Raw genomic sequence first — 17,935 nt, forward strand, 5'->3', positions numbered from 1 at the left:
CGATTTTTGAAGATATCACGACACTGTGCCGTCGTATCTGCGAAATGGCAGAGCAATTCAGGGCACCTATCGTTAAAATCGGAATCATGTGAGTGGATAAGATAATAATCTTTCGAAATTCAAACTCAATTTACAATCGGAATTTTACGAGCTAAAGTAGGTAAATTAACTACGTAATTTACGATCACAATAATAAAGTGAAGGGTGAAGCAATAAAAAACACGCGAATTATTTCAATTTTTATTAAAAATAAATTATTGTAGCAACTTGCACCAATAACAACAAAATTTTGGTTTGAACAACATGAAACGCGCCCCGCGTTCTGCTCAAAGCTGAACCAATCGGATAGCATACACGATACAAAATTATACTAACAAAGTGCGAATACTTTGACCTATACATGTTCCAAAATTTCAGTTATTTTAAGGAGATATACGGTCAACGTCTACTTTTAAACTGTCGACTAACTTGCTTTCGAATCCTACTATTTATTTTATCTTTACGATTATAGTTTACTTTGGGTACAATATTATACCACCTAATTTAAAAATAAGGCAATCGACAGTTTAATCACGATCAAACAAACAGAGATTCACCCGCTAGTCACACATTTCACTTAAATCCACTCAGCAATATTCAGAAAGAAATTAAAAATAAAAATATATTCGGTATATTCCGTCGCCAACACTGACTGTCGACTGTTGGTCGACTGACATTTCGTAGTTGTTTTTGTAGACATAAAAGGATATTTCTTTTAGTATCTATGTTTTTGCCTCTTAGTTGTAATTTTCTGTCCATTTTTTCTTTAAGTACGTAGTGTTTAGTATTATCGTATGTATTATGCACCCATTTTTGTTTTACTAACCAACGTTCACGTTGTTTATTTTAATCATTTGAATGCAGTTTTTCATATTCAAAACATGCTTTTGTTTTCAAAATATGTTGGGGCTTCTCCATGATATTTTATAGTAAATAGTTACGCCGGATAGAAACACAAAAATGGTTGCAACACAACAGTACATAGTAACTTTTGGTGAAGGATCTGGTAGAAGGCACAGCTCAAAATACGAGTATTCCCTACTTACACTACAAGTCATCATATGTATATTGATTTCATACACTGAAAATAAGCTATAAAACTCATGGTAAGTTACAAATAACTTTCCAAAAGTGTATGTGCATTATGCATTATGGCTTATTGACAATTTAAACTTATGCTTCCGATATCACAAGAAAAAAAATTAATGGTTCCATTTTACTATTTTTCAAACAATTGGTTTTTTCGAAACCTTTAAATCCCATCAAGGATGATATTCTTCAGGAAAATAAAACTGCTACACCATATTTACATACTGCAAGCTAGACGCGCTGTCGAAATGATTTTTTCTATGTATAAATTTATTACAATTTGTTTTATAATGTGACTCTAAGCAGTGAATATTGTTTCCAAAAACGTTACAGCTAAAATGTGGGTATTAGTCTTGTTTAATTATTTTGAGTAAGTCGCAGTACCTATAGATAACATGTATAGATGTGCTCACTTTTTTCCTTCAACGTTGATTTGCCACCACAATATATTACCTTCTATAGCTATAAAAAGCCTACCTATAGGATAACTTTCTTCAACAATAAAAAGTTCACTTAAATCAAATTTGTCATGACATACAAACCTCAACACCAAACTAAGTATGGCTTAGTTCTGGAAAGGGGTTATTTTTATTTCACATCAAATTCGGTTAAAATGAAGATTTTCCGCAAGCTGCTTAGTAACATTATTCCAAATAACCAAGCAGACTTTCGAGAATGCTTTCTATGTCCTCCATCTCATACATTTACTAACCTGTCAAAAGTATTGCTTAAGATTTTAATTAATTTTAATCTATTATTGTTAGTGACATGCATATCACTGATGTAATTGAATATTTATGTTCTAAGGATAGTCATGAAAGATAGAATGCGGATATAAACAGATGACACTAATAATAAAGATTAGAAGGTGAGTACAGTTTCTTTTCTTTTCCTTTTAAGTATATTATGATCAAGCCTCGGAAACACGCCCGTCATTTTAAAAACAACCACATTTTAGGACCCATTTACGAGTCGCAAATGTTCGTGCAGAGTCTACGCACATCATTGGGCCATATTTAATCGTTGACATTGGTATAAAGAAGTCTCTGTTATGAGGAATAGGGTTATGTTTTCAAAACGACGGGCATTTTTCCGAGCCTTGATTATGATGCCTCATAGAAATTCGGACGGTTTTGCAATATTTCTGTCTATTAACGAAATAAAATACTAGCCCACCATAATACCGACGATAATTTTGTGTATGCACTACTCGTGAGTGAATTTGATTGTGATTAAGTCAGATCACCAGAAAGATACAAAAACGATGAAAGATATTAATTGACTATCCGAGGCACAACGCTCCTCATTATTGCTATCGGAAGGAAAGCAGATTTAACTACCAAACTATCCGGAACTACATTGGCTTAAAATTTCTTAATTTTGCCAAAGCTTTTGACTAAATACCTCGTGATCATTTCGAAGCAGTTTTAAAAAATATCATTAAATACTGTCACTATACTTTTCCATGACACCGCCATTCTGATTTACGCTTATCAACAGTAAAACGATATTATTAAGAAAGTGAAAAGTGACTACAATTATAAATTATAAAGAACACATTGTACTGTGATAGGATACTAAAGAGTATAGTGATGTTATACATCACAGTTTAGTCTAATGATCTGGACCGTTTTAATAAAATGGATGCACTTGTAGCGGTGTGTCCACTTACATCTAATAATATCTTTAATTTTATTTTTTATTATCAAACTCTATTTTATTAAAACAGCCCAGTGTAGCTGCAACGTCACAAATAGTTTGTGATAAACATAATTAGCTAGTGTATGCTAGTGTTATTCGAGCTGTTTGTACATGTCCTCTATCTGGGGTTTGAAGTAGTTCCTGATTTCTGGCCTCTTCGCCTTCATGGTGGGGGTGAGTAGGCCGTTTTGCACCGAGAATGGGTCTGGGTGCAAGTAGATATCCTTTACCTATAAACAAAAATATCATGTTTGAAAAAGGCTTTAATTAAATGCTTAAATTTAAAGGACGTTACGACTAAATTAGAAAAATTAAAAAGAAAGGGAATTTTAAATCGATTCGGATGAGAATTCAATGTGAAAAATTGTCTGTTCTTTTTAATTTAAATCGTACCGCATACGTACTTTTAAATGTTTACCAAAAACTCGCAGTTATCTTTACGGCCTATTTACACATTGATTAGTGTTCAGTGCGAGTACATACTTTTGCTACTAAACGTAGGTAGCAAATGTATGTATGAACTCTCACTTAATACCACCTTAACACTAATCAATGTAAAATCAGGCCAGTAGTACAGACTCTTTAACGTTGGTTCATTCAAAACGATGGTTCTACATAGTGCGTGAGGTGCCATCGGAAACTTTTTAAAATTGCGAAATTTTCACATGGCAAAATTTCGAAACCTTCTCATATTGTACGGGCAACGAAATTTTTCACTTCCAAAATGAAAGTTTCCTTTCTCGGTGTGAGATTTTCCTGATATTTCAGAGAACTTTTCAAATATTTTGGAAATTTTCTGCAACCTGCACATATGTCGCATGTGTATGTCGTTCTACGGTTCAGTATAGCAAATAAAAAACGGAGAGAGTTTGGCATGATCCCCAGCGCCATCGATTTGTTCGGCAACCCATCCATTGGACACCGGCAACAAGACAATACGGCACCGGCACTGACCTGCTCGAAGGTCTTGAGCGAGGCGTTGCGGCCCCACTGCAGCATGTCGTCGAGGATCATCTTCTTGACGGTGGGGTTCTCGCACAGCGCCGAGAACGTGCCCTTGATGCCGCGCTCCAGCGCCCAGCACTTCACCACGTCCACGTCGGGCACCACGATCGCCACTATGCACGACTGGAAATACCAGTAAGCAATATAATACTATCACATCAGAAAATAACTTATCACATTGAACTATACGCTATTTTTATTTAATTATTTATACAATACATCACGACACCACGACAATAGAAAAATGTGTTACCCATATCATTGGAAGGGATAATTTCAGTTTTTTTTGACGGAGAAGGAATGCATTTACGCACTGTGTGTAAGACTCGCCGAGAGGTTTAAGTCCTGGGACTTAGTAATATAATATAAGAAAAAAAACAAATTACCTTTAATGATTCTCCATGAACAAATATTTGTTCGACATATTGACTTCTTATGTAAATATTTTCTATTTTCTCAGGAACTATGTATTCGCCTTGTGACAGTTTGAAAATGTGTTTTCTCCTGTCAATGATTTTCAAGGTGCCATTCTGAAAGACAAGGAAGCCAATAAGTACTTAAATAAACTACTTTTACAGTACATATGGGGCTACTTTATAGCACTAGTGCGAGAAGTAGCATATTACGTTACTGTGTCGAACATTTAAAGGGCCATATGTACTGTAAAACGTTGTACGACACATGTGCGAATAGGTAATTCGCAACTCGTGTCGATTTAAAACACTCCCTTCGGTCGTGTTTTAATTTATCGCCACTCGTTTCGAATTTCCTATTTTTCGCACTTGTATCGTAATGTACTAATTTAACGGACTTAACTAACTAAATGTTTTTTTTTTTAACTTTTCAAAACAGGTCAGTCAAATATTTTTTCAATAGTAGTCTCTTTCGAAATATCGTAGCCAATGAACAAAAATCACTAAGCTCCTCCTCAAACGCGTTGACACCTCACATATACAGTAACTCCACTTAGAGCGTGTGCGCAAGCCGGACGTCACCTACTGAATGCGGAGGAACTCACCGGCAGCCACTTGCCGATGTCGCCGGTGTGGTGCCAGCCGTCGTGGTCGATGACCTCGCCGGTCTTCTCGGGCTCCTTGAAGTAGCCCTTGAACACGTTAGCGCCCTGCACGCACACCTCGCCGTGGCCCTGCGCCGCGTAGTACTCCATTTCGGGCACATCCACAAGCTGCGTATGAAATCATCACAAGTTAGGTACGACAGTACACATCTCTTTCTTAAGAATAGCTGCAAGATTTCGAGGGTAGATAAACTTTTCTTTCCATTCCTTCCGAGGCCTGCCATTTGCGCCTTGTTATGGGTAGGAAATATCGGATCTCAAATGAAATGCCCTGAAATCTTTCTCGCATACTTATCGCCAATACAGTCTCTTTCTAGAGTTCTTGTTCTAGTTATTGTTGAACCAAATATGAGACTGGAGAAACGACTAATCGCTTGCTCGCGAGTTGGTTGGTATATAAAAGATCGATAAAAGCGGGCCCGTGTTAATGCCCGAGTTGGAGAGTTTTTTTTTGCGACATTGGTACCCTGTCTGGCTTGACATCTCATTCTCCTTCCTACTTTAGTTCACTATGGCCTAGTCAAACTAAAAAACAAATAAGCTAATATATTTATCAATCTGTAATCACCTTCACTTTGTTACAAGCGACGGGAGGCCCGACGTGTTCAGGCACGTGGTCGCCCTGAACGGTTAGAGTCACCGGCGCGGTGCATTCCGTCTGACCGTAGCCTTCCACGATCTGAAAAAACAATGATGTTATGAACTCAAATACTTACAAAAAGTGACCCAGCCTTCTAATAGCCGAGGCCGGATTTTAACCGACGTCTTATTATTATTTATTATTATTGGAGTTTGTGGGCCTTTAAGTGCCACGTTGACCAAGTAGTGATCTATTGTGACAGCCCTTTAAAGTTCGTTACTAATGCCCGTTGAATCCAGGAAATTCCAGATTCTTTGGGCCGTAATGTTCTGTACCTCATAGGGTTGCAATACGTGCCGCCCTAAGTGGATACTTCTTTTCGACATTAGTGGTTCAACCGACATCTTTAGTTGTCGCGGCTAACGTCATAACCCCTAGGCCACTGGAAATGTTATACACTAGCCAAAAAATAGGTAAAAACTGTGTGTGTGTGCTTGAGATGAGACATACGAGATTATTGAAGATTTTGTAACATAAAAATACTCAATTTTCCAACTAGTTTGCAGTAGCATATTGTTCTGGTACTGAATTTGACAAAGAGAGCTATAATACATTTACATTACGAAACCAGTGCGAAGAATATGAAATTCGAAACGAGTGGCGATAATTAAAACACGACTGAAAGGAGTATCGTAGATGTATCGTACGACGCTTTACAGTACATATGACGACCCTTTAAATTTTCGTCATAAGTAGTTGCGTGATGTGCTAATTATTGCACTAGTGTAAAAACCGGACAAGTGTGAGTTGGACTCGCCCACCGAGGTTTCCGTACTTTTTAGTATTTGTTGTTATAGCGGCAACAGAAATACATCTTGTGTGAGAATGTCAACTGTCTAACTACGAGGGTTGAGTGATAAGTCTGGTAAAAATTATATTCAAACTATTATTTTCACAAATTTAATAATGGTAATTTGTAATAGAACCTTTTTGAAGGTAAATTGTATATTTTCAGCCAGTTCGCATGCACACTTTTTTTTTGACAATTATAAAAAAAAAATTGCTACCTATGCGGTTTGCAAACATGAAGAAAAGTGAGTTTCGTGTTCTGATTAAACATTATTTTTTGCGAAAAAAAACTATTACGGATACAAAAAAAATTAGGTAAATATTATGGGGACTCCGCTCCATCGATTAAGATGATTCACAAGTGGTTTACGGATTTTCGTTGCGGTCGTACAAGCACTATTGACGCCGACAGACCCGGACGCCCAGTTGAAGTCACTACACGAGAGATGATCACCAAAATCCACGATATCGTATTGAATGACCGCAGAGTAAAAGTCCGTGAAATAGCTGATATAGTAAGCATCTCAGGCGAACGGGTTCGTAATATCCTACATAATTATTTGGATATGAAAAAGCTATCCGCCCGTACGTTGGGTGCCGCGTTTACTCACGGGTGATCAAAAACGCACTAGAGTAACCATTTCAGGGGACTGTCTGGCGAAGTTTAGGCGTAATAAATGATTTCTTGCGACGTTTTATAACTGTCGACGAAACCTGGATCCATCATCATACACCAGAAACCAAGGAACAGTCAAAACAATGGATTGCTTAGGTGAACTCGCACCGTAGAAGGCCAAAGCAGTTTTATCGGCGAACAAAGTTAAGGTTACTGTCTTCTGGGATGCCCGTGGTATAATATATATTGATTATCTTCAAAAAGGCAAAACAATCAACGGCGAATATTATGCTAATTTGCTGCAGCGATTTCATGAAGTTTTATTGAAAAAACGACCGCATTTGGCGAAGAAGAAAATCCTTTTTCACCAAAACAACGCACGGGTGCACACTTGTGCACTTGCTATGGCTAAAATACACGAAAAACGTTACGAATTGCTCCCACACCCGCCTTATTCTCCAGACTTGGCCCCCTGCGACTATTTTCTTTTCCCAAACTTGAAGAAATGGCTTGGCGGAAAAAGGTTTAGTTCCAACGAGGAAGTCATCGAAGAAACTAATGAGTAAATATTTCGAAGGGTTGGAGAAATCATACTATACGGAGGGGATCGAAAAGCTAGAAACACGATGGAATAAGTGCTGTGAGTTAGATGGAGACTACGTTGAAAAATAAATATTTACTTTGGTCAACAAATAAAAATTGTTTAATTTTTACCAGACTTATCACTCCGCCCTCGTATCACGGTTCCTAAGATACAGCCTGGTGATAGACGGACAGACGGACGGACAACGGAGTCTTAGTAATAAGGTCCCGTTTTACCCTATGGGTACGGAACCCTAAAATTGGTCCCTATAACAGTTAATTTTTATGTGTGCCGATGTTAACATATGCAGGTAAAGTACCTGTTTCACAGCATGTATGATTATGAGAAACGTTTCTTCTACGCCATAATAAATTAGAAGGAATGCTTTCAAAGTGAAGTTGATTCACTACGAGGTTTCAAGATCAGAGTAAAGTCGGTATATATTTATTGCCGAATTATCTATTCTTAGATAAGTAGATATTACTCGTGATTCAAAATATTATGACTGTAAAGATATTTCGGATATACTAAAGTAATGTTTATTTTAGCGTCTTCATGACCACAGGCGTTGAGAACTCCGGTAGTTTTCCTTAATACAAACCGCATGACGTTTATGTGTTTACTCAATTATACGTATATCATAAAAATAATATTGATCGAAAATCTGGTCCATAATAACCAACTGTTTGTGAATTGAATAATACTGGATAATCAGTAATGTCAGTTTCATGTACAATGGTTTTCAAAAGCTCTATCTAGAGTAATCTAATTCAAGGCCACAAAAAATAAAGTTACTTTTTTTGTCTAGGTGCATTTTTCATGTATTTATTAAAATTTAGGTCTTAAATTATGAAAGATGAGAATGAAGACTGAAATCTCAAGTTTTATGTAAGGGTGGGTAACTGCATTAAAACATAGACGTTTTATTCTTGACAGAAACTGAGTAGGTAGCGGAGGAAGTGGCATTTTATGCCGTCTGACGTTAATGTGTAAAAATATTAAACAACAGACGCATTGTAGCAAGAAGCTGTCTGATGATGAATTAAAACTGACGTTAATGTAGGTGTAAAAATATCACATACCAGGCGGATCGCTTCAAATTTTTAGTGAAGTGCACATAAAAACATTCGGGTAAATTACATAAAAGATGTCACAACGTGAAGACGTGTTATGCAGTCAAGGAATTCGGTTTCTGTGACACTTCATAGGTACGGTCACGTCTGAAAATATCAATACGGACAAAGTGGCAAAAATATGTTTTATTTTATCCTAATATACGGGCCGTAAAGTGTATACATATTTTTGACACTTCGATTGTATCGATGTTTTTAGACATGACTGTACCAGTGACAAAATTCCGGCAACTCATATTATCGTCACTGTGACAAGGTACGGTACTAAATCAAATTCCTTGATGGGTAAAATTGGTGGTCGGTTTCAAAATTAGCCAAAAGTTTTGGGTTATCTAGTCCCCTAGAGCTGGAGAAAGTAATAATGGTAGTCACCAGGCAGCCGAGGGCGCAGCGCGCGAAGGTGAGCACGTTGCCGGCGAGCGGCGCCGAGCCCACCACCATGATGCGCAGCCGCCCGCCCATGCCCTCGCGCACCTTGCGGAACACCAGCTTGTCCCACACCGAGTCGCCGCGGATGATGCCCCTGGGAACGACGAATGATGAATCAGCGAGACGTTGCATACAGCCCAGGTATTCCGATTTTGTTATAATGTACGATTGCTCGCGCTTATTGGTGCACGAGGTGAATTGCGAGTCGTGTCAAGGCTATATCGTTAACAAATGAAGTTGAGTTTTTCGGGACGACAAAGAAAGGAATTTCAAGCAGAAACTGTAATACAATTTAAAAAACTAAGGCTATTAAAAGTAAGCAAGTTATAACTTTCCAAATATTTCCGGCTTTGAGGGCTTCTACAGGAGCTATCTGAGATCGCCACCATCTACAAAAGCCGTGTTATGTCATCTACTCATTATGTACTCTAGATATCTGTGTTCCTACCATGCATGTATAAAGCCTTCGCAGACTAAGCCATGTTGAAGGGCAAATTCTTGATCTTATAGCAGGAAATCTCTGTAATATGTTACCACTGTGGACAGTGACCACTCTTCCCTTTATCTAAAAAGCAAGAACAGACTATAATACCTCTTCAACTCTGATTCCTTCGCAGACAAAGCCATGTTGAAGAGCATCTTCTTGATCTTGGAGCTGGAGATCTCTGACTGGGCCTTGTCGTAGAGGCGGTTGAGGAGCCGCGGCACCGCGGGCATCATCGTGGGCTTCAGGCACTGTAGATCGTCGGCGAGCCGCCTGATGTCGCCGCTGTAGAAGCCGACAGCTCCTCCTACCATGTATAGAGCATTCTGAAACGAGAGTTTAAATACTATAGTAACTACTCAAGGTATGTTTTAGTCAGTCTCATCACATAATATTTTTGAGAAACTAGAAGAACCTCAGTAATTCTGATAGCCGTCATTTATGGACCATCGGATTTACTAACCCTCCACGCCTACTCTATTCGACTCGACGAGTTAGGTGCCTATTTTATCTCAGAATGCACACCAGTCAGGGCAAGTAAAAACAGTTCGTAAAAATGTCACTAATTCGGTCAAAGTCATTGTTCATGATCTCTAGTGGATTAAAGCTTTCTTAATCTAATCATTACAATCGTGAAATATAGGTAATCAGTCTTAAAATGCTTTCAAAACATCAGATCTTGCCATAAATAGGCATGACGCAGGTAACTTACCTGTAAAACGTTATTGAATAACAATGAAGGTGTACGCACTCTTTTATCGTTCCTTTTAATTTACCATATCGACCGCTCGCTACAATTTCTCAAAATACAAAATAAAAAACGTAAGATTCAATTAAATTAATGGTTTCTTTACACATCTTTTTTTTTATTCTATGTCGGTGGCAAACAAGCATACGGCCCGCCTGATGGTAAGCAGTATCCGTAGCCTAAGTACGCCTGCAACTCCAGAGGAGTTACATGCGCGTTGCCGACCCTAACCCCCTCCCGCCCCTCGTTGAGCTCTGGCAACCTTACCGGCAGGAACACAACACTATGAGTAGGGTCTAGTGTTATTTGGCTGCGATTTTCTGTTAGGTGGAGGTACTTCCCCAGTTGGGCTCTGCTCTAGATCTGGAATGACATCCGCTGTGCTGTACCCTACCACACAGAGCGAGATGACATTCACAATGCCCATATCTCTCTTGTGGACGTAGTTTAAGGACGTACCCGGGTCCATCTCTCAAGGTAGGAATATTTATACATCTCTCTTCAAGGTAGGAATATTTGTTGACATAGTTTCAAATAAATGGTTTATGATTAGTAACCACTAATGATTAATAAACACTAATTAGATGACAGCTTAATGCAAACCTTGGAAAGCAAATATTGAGAAACTGCCAAGAGTCATGGTTACGGTTCATACAATTTGCTGAACTTGAACAATGATGGGTATTTATTTATAGCACTATGCGTTAGCCACCCATTCGCAAATGCATACACGATGATTGACTACTAAGCATTTTCATAGTAATTTTCCTTTCGATAGTTTGATGGCGATGATTAAATAATGTTGATTTTTCAAATCCTAATCAGGTTACTCCGTAATTTCCTGATTAATGTAAAAGATAACTACCGATTTCCCAAATTGACTGAATTTCTCATTTAGATGCTTTTGTATACATATGTATTGGTGCCTTGAAAAACAATCTTAGCAATGACTCACCTCACAGCATCGCTCCAGCATATGTGCGAGCGGCAGGAAGGAGATCATGACATCTGTCTTGGCGGGCCGGTGCTCGCCGAGCTGCATGATGACGCTGCACATGGATGCTACTACGTTCTCGTGGGTGAGCATCACGCCCTTGGGCATGCCCGTCGTGCCGGACGTGTAGCAAATCGTGCAGAGGCTCTCGGGTTTAGGCGGCTGGAAATAGAATATCCATTGATAAATTCAGCTATTTGGGCTCGCTGTTTGATAAAGGCTTTTTGAGTCTCTCACTAGGTTTGAAAACTTACAAAAACATTTCTTGGAAACCGAGTGTATTATATTACCGAGTCGTTTCTAACAAACAATTTAAATTATTTACTTTGCAAAATATAGTCGCGGTTGGTTTCTAGGAATGCCAATCCATTGTTAGCTCTCCAGTAAAGAAATGCAGAATTGAATATTTCATTTCTTTTTCTGTCTGAGAATGTACGAGACTAGAGACACGATTTTTTTAATTCCCAGCCATCTGCGAGAAATTGTTAGAATATTTTCTTTATAATGATGTGTTCAATACTTACAGCTTTTATAGCATACAATAGAGCAATACAAATATTTTATTCAAAGCGTTTTACTATATGCTGGCATAAGGTTGTCTGGAAGAGATCGCTTACAGCGATAAGACCGCCTGTTGCTACCTTTCTTTACATTGTAAATCTGTTTTTTTAATTTGTCTTCTTTGTGGTGCAATAAAGAATATTTACTTACTTACTTACTATATGCTGGCTGTTACTGTAAATATCGTATATTGTCGTTGCTCTATGGTATTTCATTTAATTAAAAACGCGCACATATACCAGATTACAAATACATAGAAAAACCATAACGAAATACTAAATGTACCTATCCAAATGTAGTGGCAAAAAAACGACCTAAAATTAACAATGTTTGTTTTTTAATCTCGAAAACAACAGATTTATATAATCCAAAAAACTAGAAAGCTTAGTTTCATTCTAGGGTATAGTTAAGTTCTAATTTTTTAACGCAATCAAGAAACTTAAATCACAATATTACAACAACAAAAACTATTAAACATATTATAATAATAACTCCACGGCCGATTCGGCCACGGCGACTGCTATCAACTCCGTTGCTGTCTGTGGTGTGCTCGCAAGTGACTGATGTAGCCGATCTTGCTACCAAAAGTTCGCGAACATTGCGGGCATGTGAGCACACCATTTTCGTAATTATAGTGCATAGCCGCGGGTAGTCTGGCTTTTATATCGTCGCGCTTGGCGTCCAGATCTAAGCGCCGACGAGCTTTGAAATCAGCTACTTTGGCCGCCACACATATACATAAACATATTATAAATCACTTACGACACACGGGTGATCCTTCTGCGCCCCCTGGAACTCGACGTCGCTGAACTTGATGATCTCCACGCCGCGGCTCTTGGCGCGCTGGTGCGTGGAAGGCGACACCTCCTTGATGGTGATCAGTTTCCGCAGGCACCGCGGCGCCTGGTCGAGCAGCAGGTTCGCTTTCTTGTCGTCTTCGCAAACGACAAGCGACATGTCAGCTGGAAATATTCAAATGTTATTAAAGACAAAATTGAAAACACGGATTTTCAGTTTCTTATTTACAATATCTGCCTGCTACCTATATTATCAAATGCTTTTATTCTGAGTTATTCAGGTTGCATCTTCAGCAACTATATCCGAGCCCATAAAGTAATTCTATATAGGTATTTTCTGATAAATATTTCTATTACAATTTAATAGTCGTAGTTAGTTTCTGTAGGATCTAGTCGACAGCCAAAGTTTTCAAAACAAAAAGGTATAATAATATGTTTTGCAATTTTTTATACTAAAATAGTTGAATCAGTAAAGACATAAATTATCCGGGAAATATTTAAATCGCTAAATATTAGTATGAATTAGTAAATACTTACTCTGATTAACAATAAAGGCACATGCGTTGGCTCCTAGTGTGTCGTACAGTGGCACTATGACCATTGAATAACAATAGGCACCTTGTTCTGTCATGACCCATTCTGGACAATTCTGTGAGTATATACCTGAAAAAAAAAACATTTATCCAGATAGGATCAGTGAATAAATTACGTGATGTAACATGTAAAAGTATAATTATATCACTAAACCAAAAAGCTTAAACTCCCTGTTAATTGATCTGACTAACATCCAAGAAGGCTAAATCGGTCGGTTGTTGGCTTGATTCCATCGAGAAAAATGTCAACAAAAAATATCTCACCTATAAATGTGTTTTGTCCCGGTGTAAGACCTTGACATAAAAGTCCTGATCCAAAATTTTTCGCTCGCAGCAGGGTCTCATTGTAGTTCTGCCACACGTAAGGCTTATTTGGACTTTCCCTCCAACCGAGGCAGTTGCCATTATCTGTTGAGTAAATTAAACAAGCTTTTAACTTAAACTGACCATAAAACCCGTTGCCTCCATTAAAGCAACAAAGTTAAATATTATCGCGTACATTTATTATCATGTTGATCTAAAAATGCATCTCAATGCAACACTGCTAAGGAATATTCCACGGACAAACCCGCTTAATTTTTTCCGCAAAAAGGCTCGGAGGCAATAAGATAGCAAAAACATTAATGGCTCGACTACTTCAGTAGCAATACGTTTAACTGTACCCAAGCCAGTTCGCCAATGAGGTTCATGTTAGCAATATTTTGTAATAAACGTGTATTATCGTATTTATCGTTAACGAGCGGAAACGTGGAGGGAAATGAGGTGGGCCCTAGAATTGTGCCTTGGGGCACTCCCTGCTTCGCAATTGTGAATTTTGCGGCGACGGCTGCAGGCAGTGAGTCACGACTGTGTATCTAATTGTACGTATGAAGCTAAATTATAGGCCTCGTATTCTTTAAGCAGAGTAGTAACTTTTTACCAATGATAGGTATGTCGAAAGATAAAGATTGATTAACGACATTCAAAATAGGGTTAAAATAGAAAAACTAACTTGATTCTTTAACTCCTCGGCGGAAAGTTTCGTACAGAGTACGCGTATCTTCATGAAGGTAACGGAGATATCGACCATTTTTTGCTTCTTTGTAGAATTTTGACACTCGGACCATTTCTGGACCCTGAAACAAAAGAAAAAAGCCGGTTAAAAATGCCTGACATTGAAATATGTTTTAATGTAACTATTTTTAACGCATAAGATCACTGAAACTTTATTAGACGAAGAAAGTTTATAAAAAGGTCGCTAGCCTGAATCCCCACGACACAGAACTAATCAGTTGTAATCTCTTTAACGCAACTTGCAGCTGTAAACGGGTTATTTATAAACCCATTCACCTCGTCCAACATATGCCCATTGCAAATTTCAAACATTTTACGCTTCCATTGACCTCAAAAATGCAGCCAAACAAACTAACACTGAATGTTACACACTAATACAACATGTAAATAACTCTCTGCTAACCCAATGACATTATGCGTTTGGCCTGGTAACTCCGTATTTTGAGTTGTAGTGAGAACTAATTTTACATGTTACGGTATATTACAAATAGCTATCGCTGACAATGATAAATGGAACAACGAACTGGTCAAAGTCACATGTGGGAAAGATACAAACGATTTTGGCAAGCTCTGCATTAGATTACGAATAGTACATTACTTAGCGCATAATTTCTTTATAGGTCATGGGGTTATTAAACTGTGATCTTGAAAGAATATTACTTTCTTATGCAACGTCAGGTTTTTATTAATGTCAAGAATTCGTTTCAATCCGTTCAAAATGTAAACATATTTTCCTTTAAATTAGTGACAGTTATGTAAACTAGGTATAGAGATATGTCATTATAGTTTATATAACATAATCCTATTACATAAAAGGGCGGTAATCTGATTCAACTTTGTGAAAAAATATTTAGGATTATACAATATACGAGTATTTAACTAAGTTTGTTAAAACAGTTACCTGGCTGCAGATAATTTGTTCATTCATACAAAATTTGTTATCGACCGTAAAATCATCACTATTGATTAGTTTTCTCTTCGAATATACAATAATGATAACCCACAAGTATGTATATTAGACAAGACATCAAGAAGTCAGTAGATAAATAATATTTGAACTCATCTAACTGTACATTTACTTTTAGTCAAATAATTATTGATGATGCTCATAATAATGCATTCTTTTTCGCATGAAGCAACTTGATCTTGGATTTGATGCGCAAGGTTAAAAGGAAGTGGTCAACGGTTGCCAAGTTAAAAAATGTGCCGACAGTAGTGAGTATTTTTAGCCGGTACAGTGACATGTTGAAACGCCTGCGTTATTTCTGGAATCATTAGGCGAACGCCACTTAAATTTATAGAGTTATAATTGAGTGAAATGACCTTGGTGCTGAAAGCGAGTTGCATCAAAGTCACTGCCATTTATTGCTCTTAAAACATATTATAGATTAGACTTTTCATATATATTTAAACACACTTGCTCGTAAACGGTGTTAGTGTATGCCAGCATACTGAGATGGCATGAGCTATATTATGCCCACGGGCTTAATAGTTTTTTTTTTAATTTTAATTTAGCCCATGGGCATACTTGGCACAATGTTTTTTTTTCAAGCAGGAATAAATGAGTTTTGTTTTTAAAATACTGACGTTTATATTTTTTTGTATGTTTATAAATATTTAATTTGATTGATTTAATAGCCGTTTAAAATATTTTTACACAATTTTTAATCGTGGCTGAATGCCGGATAGGTCTGTGCCTGCGATCAGGGACTGAAAAACCGCAAAAGACCGGTAACCTAAAATAAAGGTATCAATTGAATAGGTATCCAAAGCTAAGGGTACCCGAATAAAATCGCAAAAGACCGATACCTAAGATAAGGGTATCAATTGAATAGGTATCCAAAGCTAACGGTACCCGAATAAAATCGCACAAGACCGATACCTAAACTAAGGGTATCAATTGAAAAGCTATACAACTGTAACGGTACCCGAATAAATTCGCAAACGACCGATACGTACACAAAGGGTATCAATTGAATAGGTATCCAAAGCTAACGGTACCCGAATAAAATCGCACAAGACCGATACCTAAACTAAGGGTATCAATTGAAAAACTATACAACTGTAACGGTACCCGAATAAATAAAATGTAATAGGTACATTTTTCAAACGGTACCGCTACAGTTGAAAGGGTACCGTACGGTACCGTTTCAAGTAGACTTCTACTTTGGAATCCAAGATGGCGGCTGTGCACTCGTCATAAAAGTCGTCATGGATATCGTTTTGTAAGTTTTAGGGAGTGCAGATTTCGAAAATGGTGACCATTTTGGAATCAAACATGGCGGCCGTGCACTATGTCATTATAGTCGTCATGGATATCATTTTATAGGTTTTAGGGAGTGCAGATTTCGAAAATGATGACCATTTTGGAATCCAAGATGGCGGCCGTGCACTCTGTCATAAAAGTCGTCATGGATATCGTTTTATAGGTTTTAGGGAGTGCAGATTTCGAAAATGATGACCATTTTGGAATCCAAGATGGCGGCCGTGCACTATGTCATAAAAGTCGTCATGGATATAGTTTTATAGGTTTTAGGGAGTGCAGATTTCGAAAATGATGACCATTTTGGAATCCAAGATGGCGGCTGTGCACTGTCATAAAAGTCGTCATGGATATCGTTTTATAGGTTTTAGGGAGTGCAGATTTCGAAAATGATGACCATTTTGGAATCCAAGATGGCGGCCGTGCACTATGTCATAAAAGTCGTCATGGGTATCGTTTTATAGGTTTTAGGGAGTGCAGATTTCGAAAATGATGACCATTTTGGAATCCAAGATGGCGGCCGTGCACTCTGTCATAAAAGTCGTCATGGATGGCGTTTTATAGGTTTTAGACAGTGCAGATTTCGAAAATGATGACCATTTTGGAATCCAAGATGGCGGCCGTGCACTATGTCATAAAAGTCGTCATGGGTATCGTTTTACAGGCTTTAGGAAGTGCAGATTTCGAAACTGATGACCATTTTGGAATCCAAGATGGCGGCGGTGCACTTTGTCATAAAAGTCGTCATGGATATCGTTTCATAGGTTTCAGGGAGTGCAGATTTCGAAATTGATGACCATTTTGGAATCCAAGATGGTGGCCGTGCACTCTTGTCAAAAAAGTCATCATGGATATCGTTTTATAGGTTTTAGGGAGTGCAGATTTCGAAATTGATGACCATTTTGGAATCCAAGATGGTGGCCGTGCACTCTGTCAAAAAAGTCGTCATGGATATCGTTTTATAGGTTTTAGGGAGTGCAGATTTCGAAACTGATGACCATTTTGGAATCCAAGATGGTGGCCGTGCACTCTGTCAAAAAAGTCGTCATGGATATCGTTTTATAGGTTTTAGGGAGTGCAGATTTCGAAACTGATGACCATTTTGCAATCCAAGATGGCGGCCGTGCACTCTGTCTTAAAAGTCGTCATGGATATCGTTTTATAGGTTTTAGGGAGTGCAGATTTCGAAAATGATGACCACTTTGGAATCCAAGATGACGGCCGCACGGTGGGCTGAAAATCGGCCTTCATAGAAATAGAAATCGAAGTATTAATTTTGAACTTTTTTTATTGGAATAGCTTTTGTTGGGTTTTATTATGTCCAAAAATTAATCTTGGCT

At 38.0% G+C, this 17,935-nt stretch overlaps 1 protein-coding gene across 8 annotated transcripts in view; it reads right to left on the minus strand.

Moving 5' to 3' along the window:
* Window positions 1-226: 226 nt before the first annotated feature.
* The window catches only part of LOC133526350 (long-chain-fatty-acid--CoA ligase 1), a 79,955-nt gene continuing 62,246 nt past the window's right edge, over window positions 227-17,935 (minus strand). For all 8 annotated transcript variants that reach the window (XM_061862936.1, XM_061862937.1, XM_061862931.1 and 5 more), the window contains 12 exons: window positions 14,271-14,394; window positions 13,544-13,687; window positions 13,224-13,349; window positions 12,652-12,851; window positions 11,290-11,490; window positions 9,695-9,912; window positions 9,046-9,196; window positions 5,481-5,591; window positions 4,853-5,020; window positions 4,221-4,364; window positions 3,784-3,957; window positions 227-3,059 (listed from right to left, as the gene is read on the minus strand). In XM_061862936.1, the coding sequence (XP_061718920.1) occupies window positions 2,922-3,059; window positions 3,784-3,957; window positions 4,221-4,364; window positions 4,853-5,020; window positions 5,481-5,591; window positions 9,046-9,196; window positions 9,695-9,912; window positions 11,290-11,490; window positions 12,652-12,851; window positions 13,224-13,349; window positions 13,544-13,687; window positions 14,271-14,394 (1,899 nt within the window). In that variant the 3' untranslated portion in view covers window positions 227-2,921. The remainder of the gene's footprint in view (window positions 3,060-3,783; window positions 3,958-4,220; window positions 4,365-4,852; window positions 5,021-5,480; window positions 5,592-9,045; window positions 9,197-9,694; window positions 9,913-11,289; window positions 11,491-12,651; window positions 12,852-13,223; window positions 13,350-13,543; window positions 13,688-14,270; window positions 14,395-17,935) is intronic.

This window comes from Cydia pomonella, chromosome 16 (genome assembly GCF_033807575.1).
Source record: "Cydia pomonella isolate Wapato2018A chromosome 16, ilCydPomo1, whole genome shotgun sequence".
NCBI classification, from domain to species: Eukaryota; Metazoa; Arthropoda; class Insecta; order Lepidoptera; family Tortricidae; genus Cydia; species Cydia pomonella.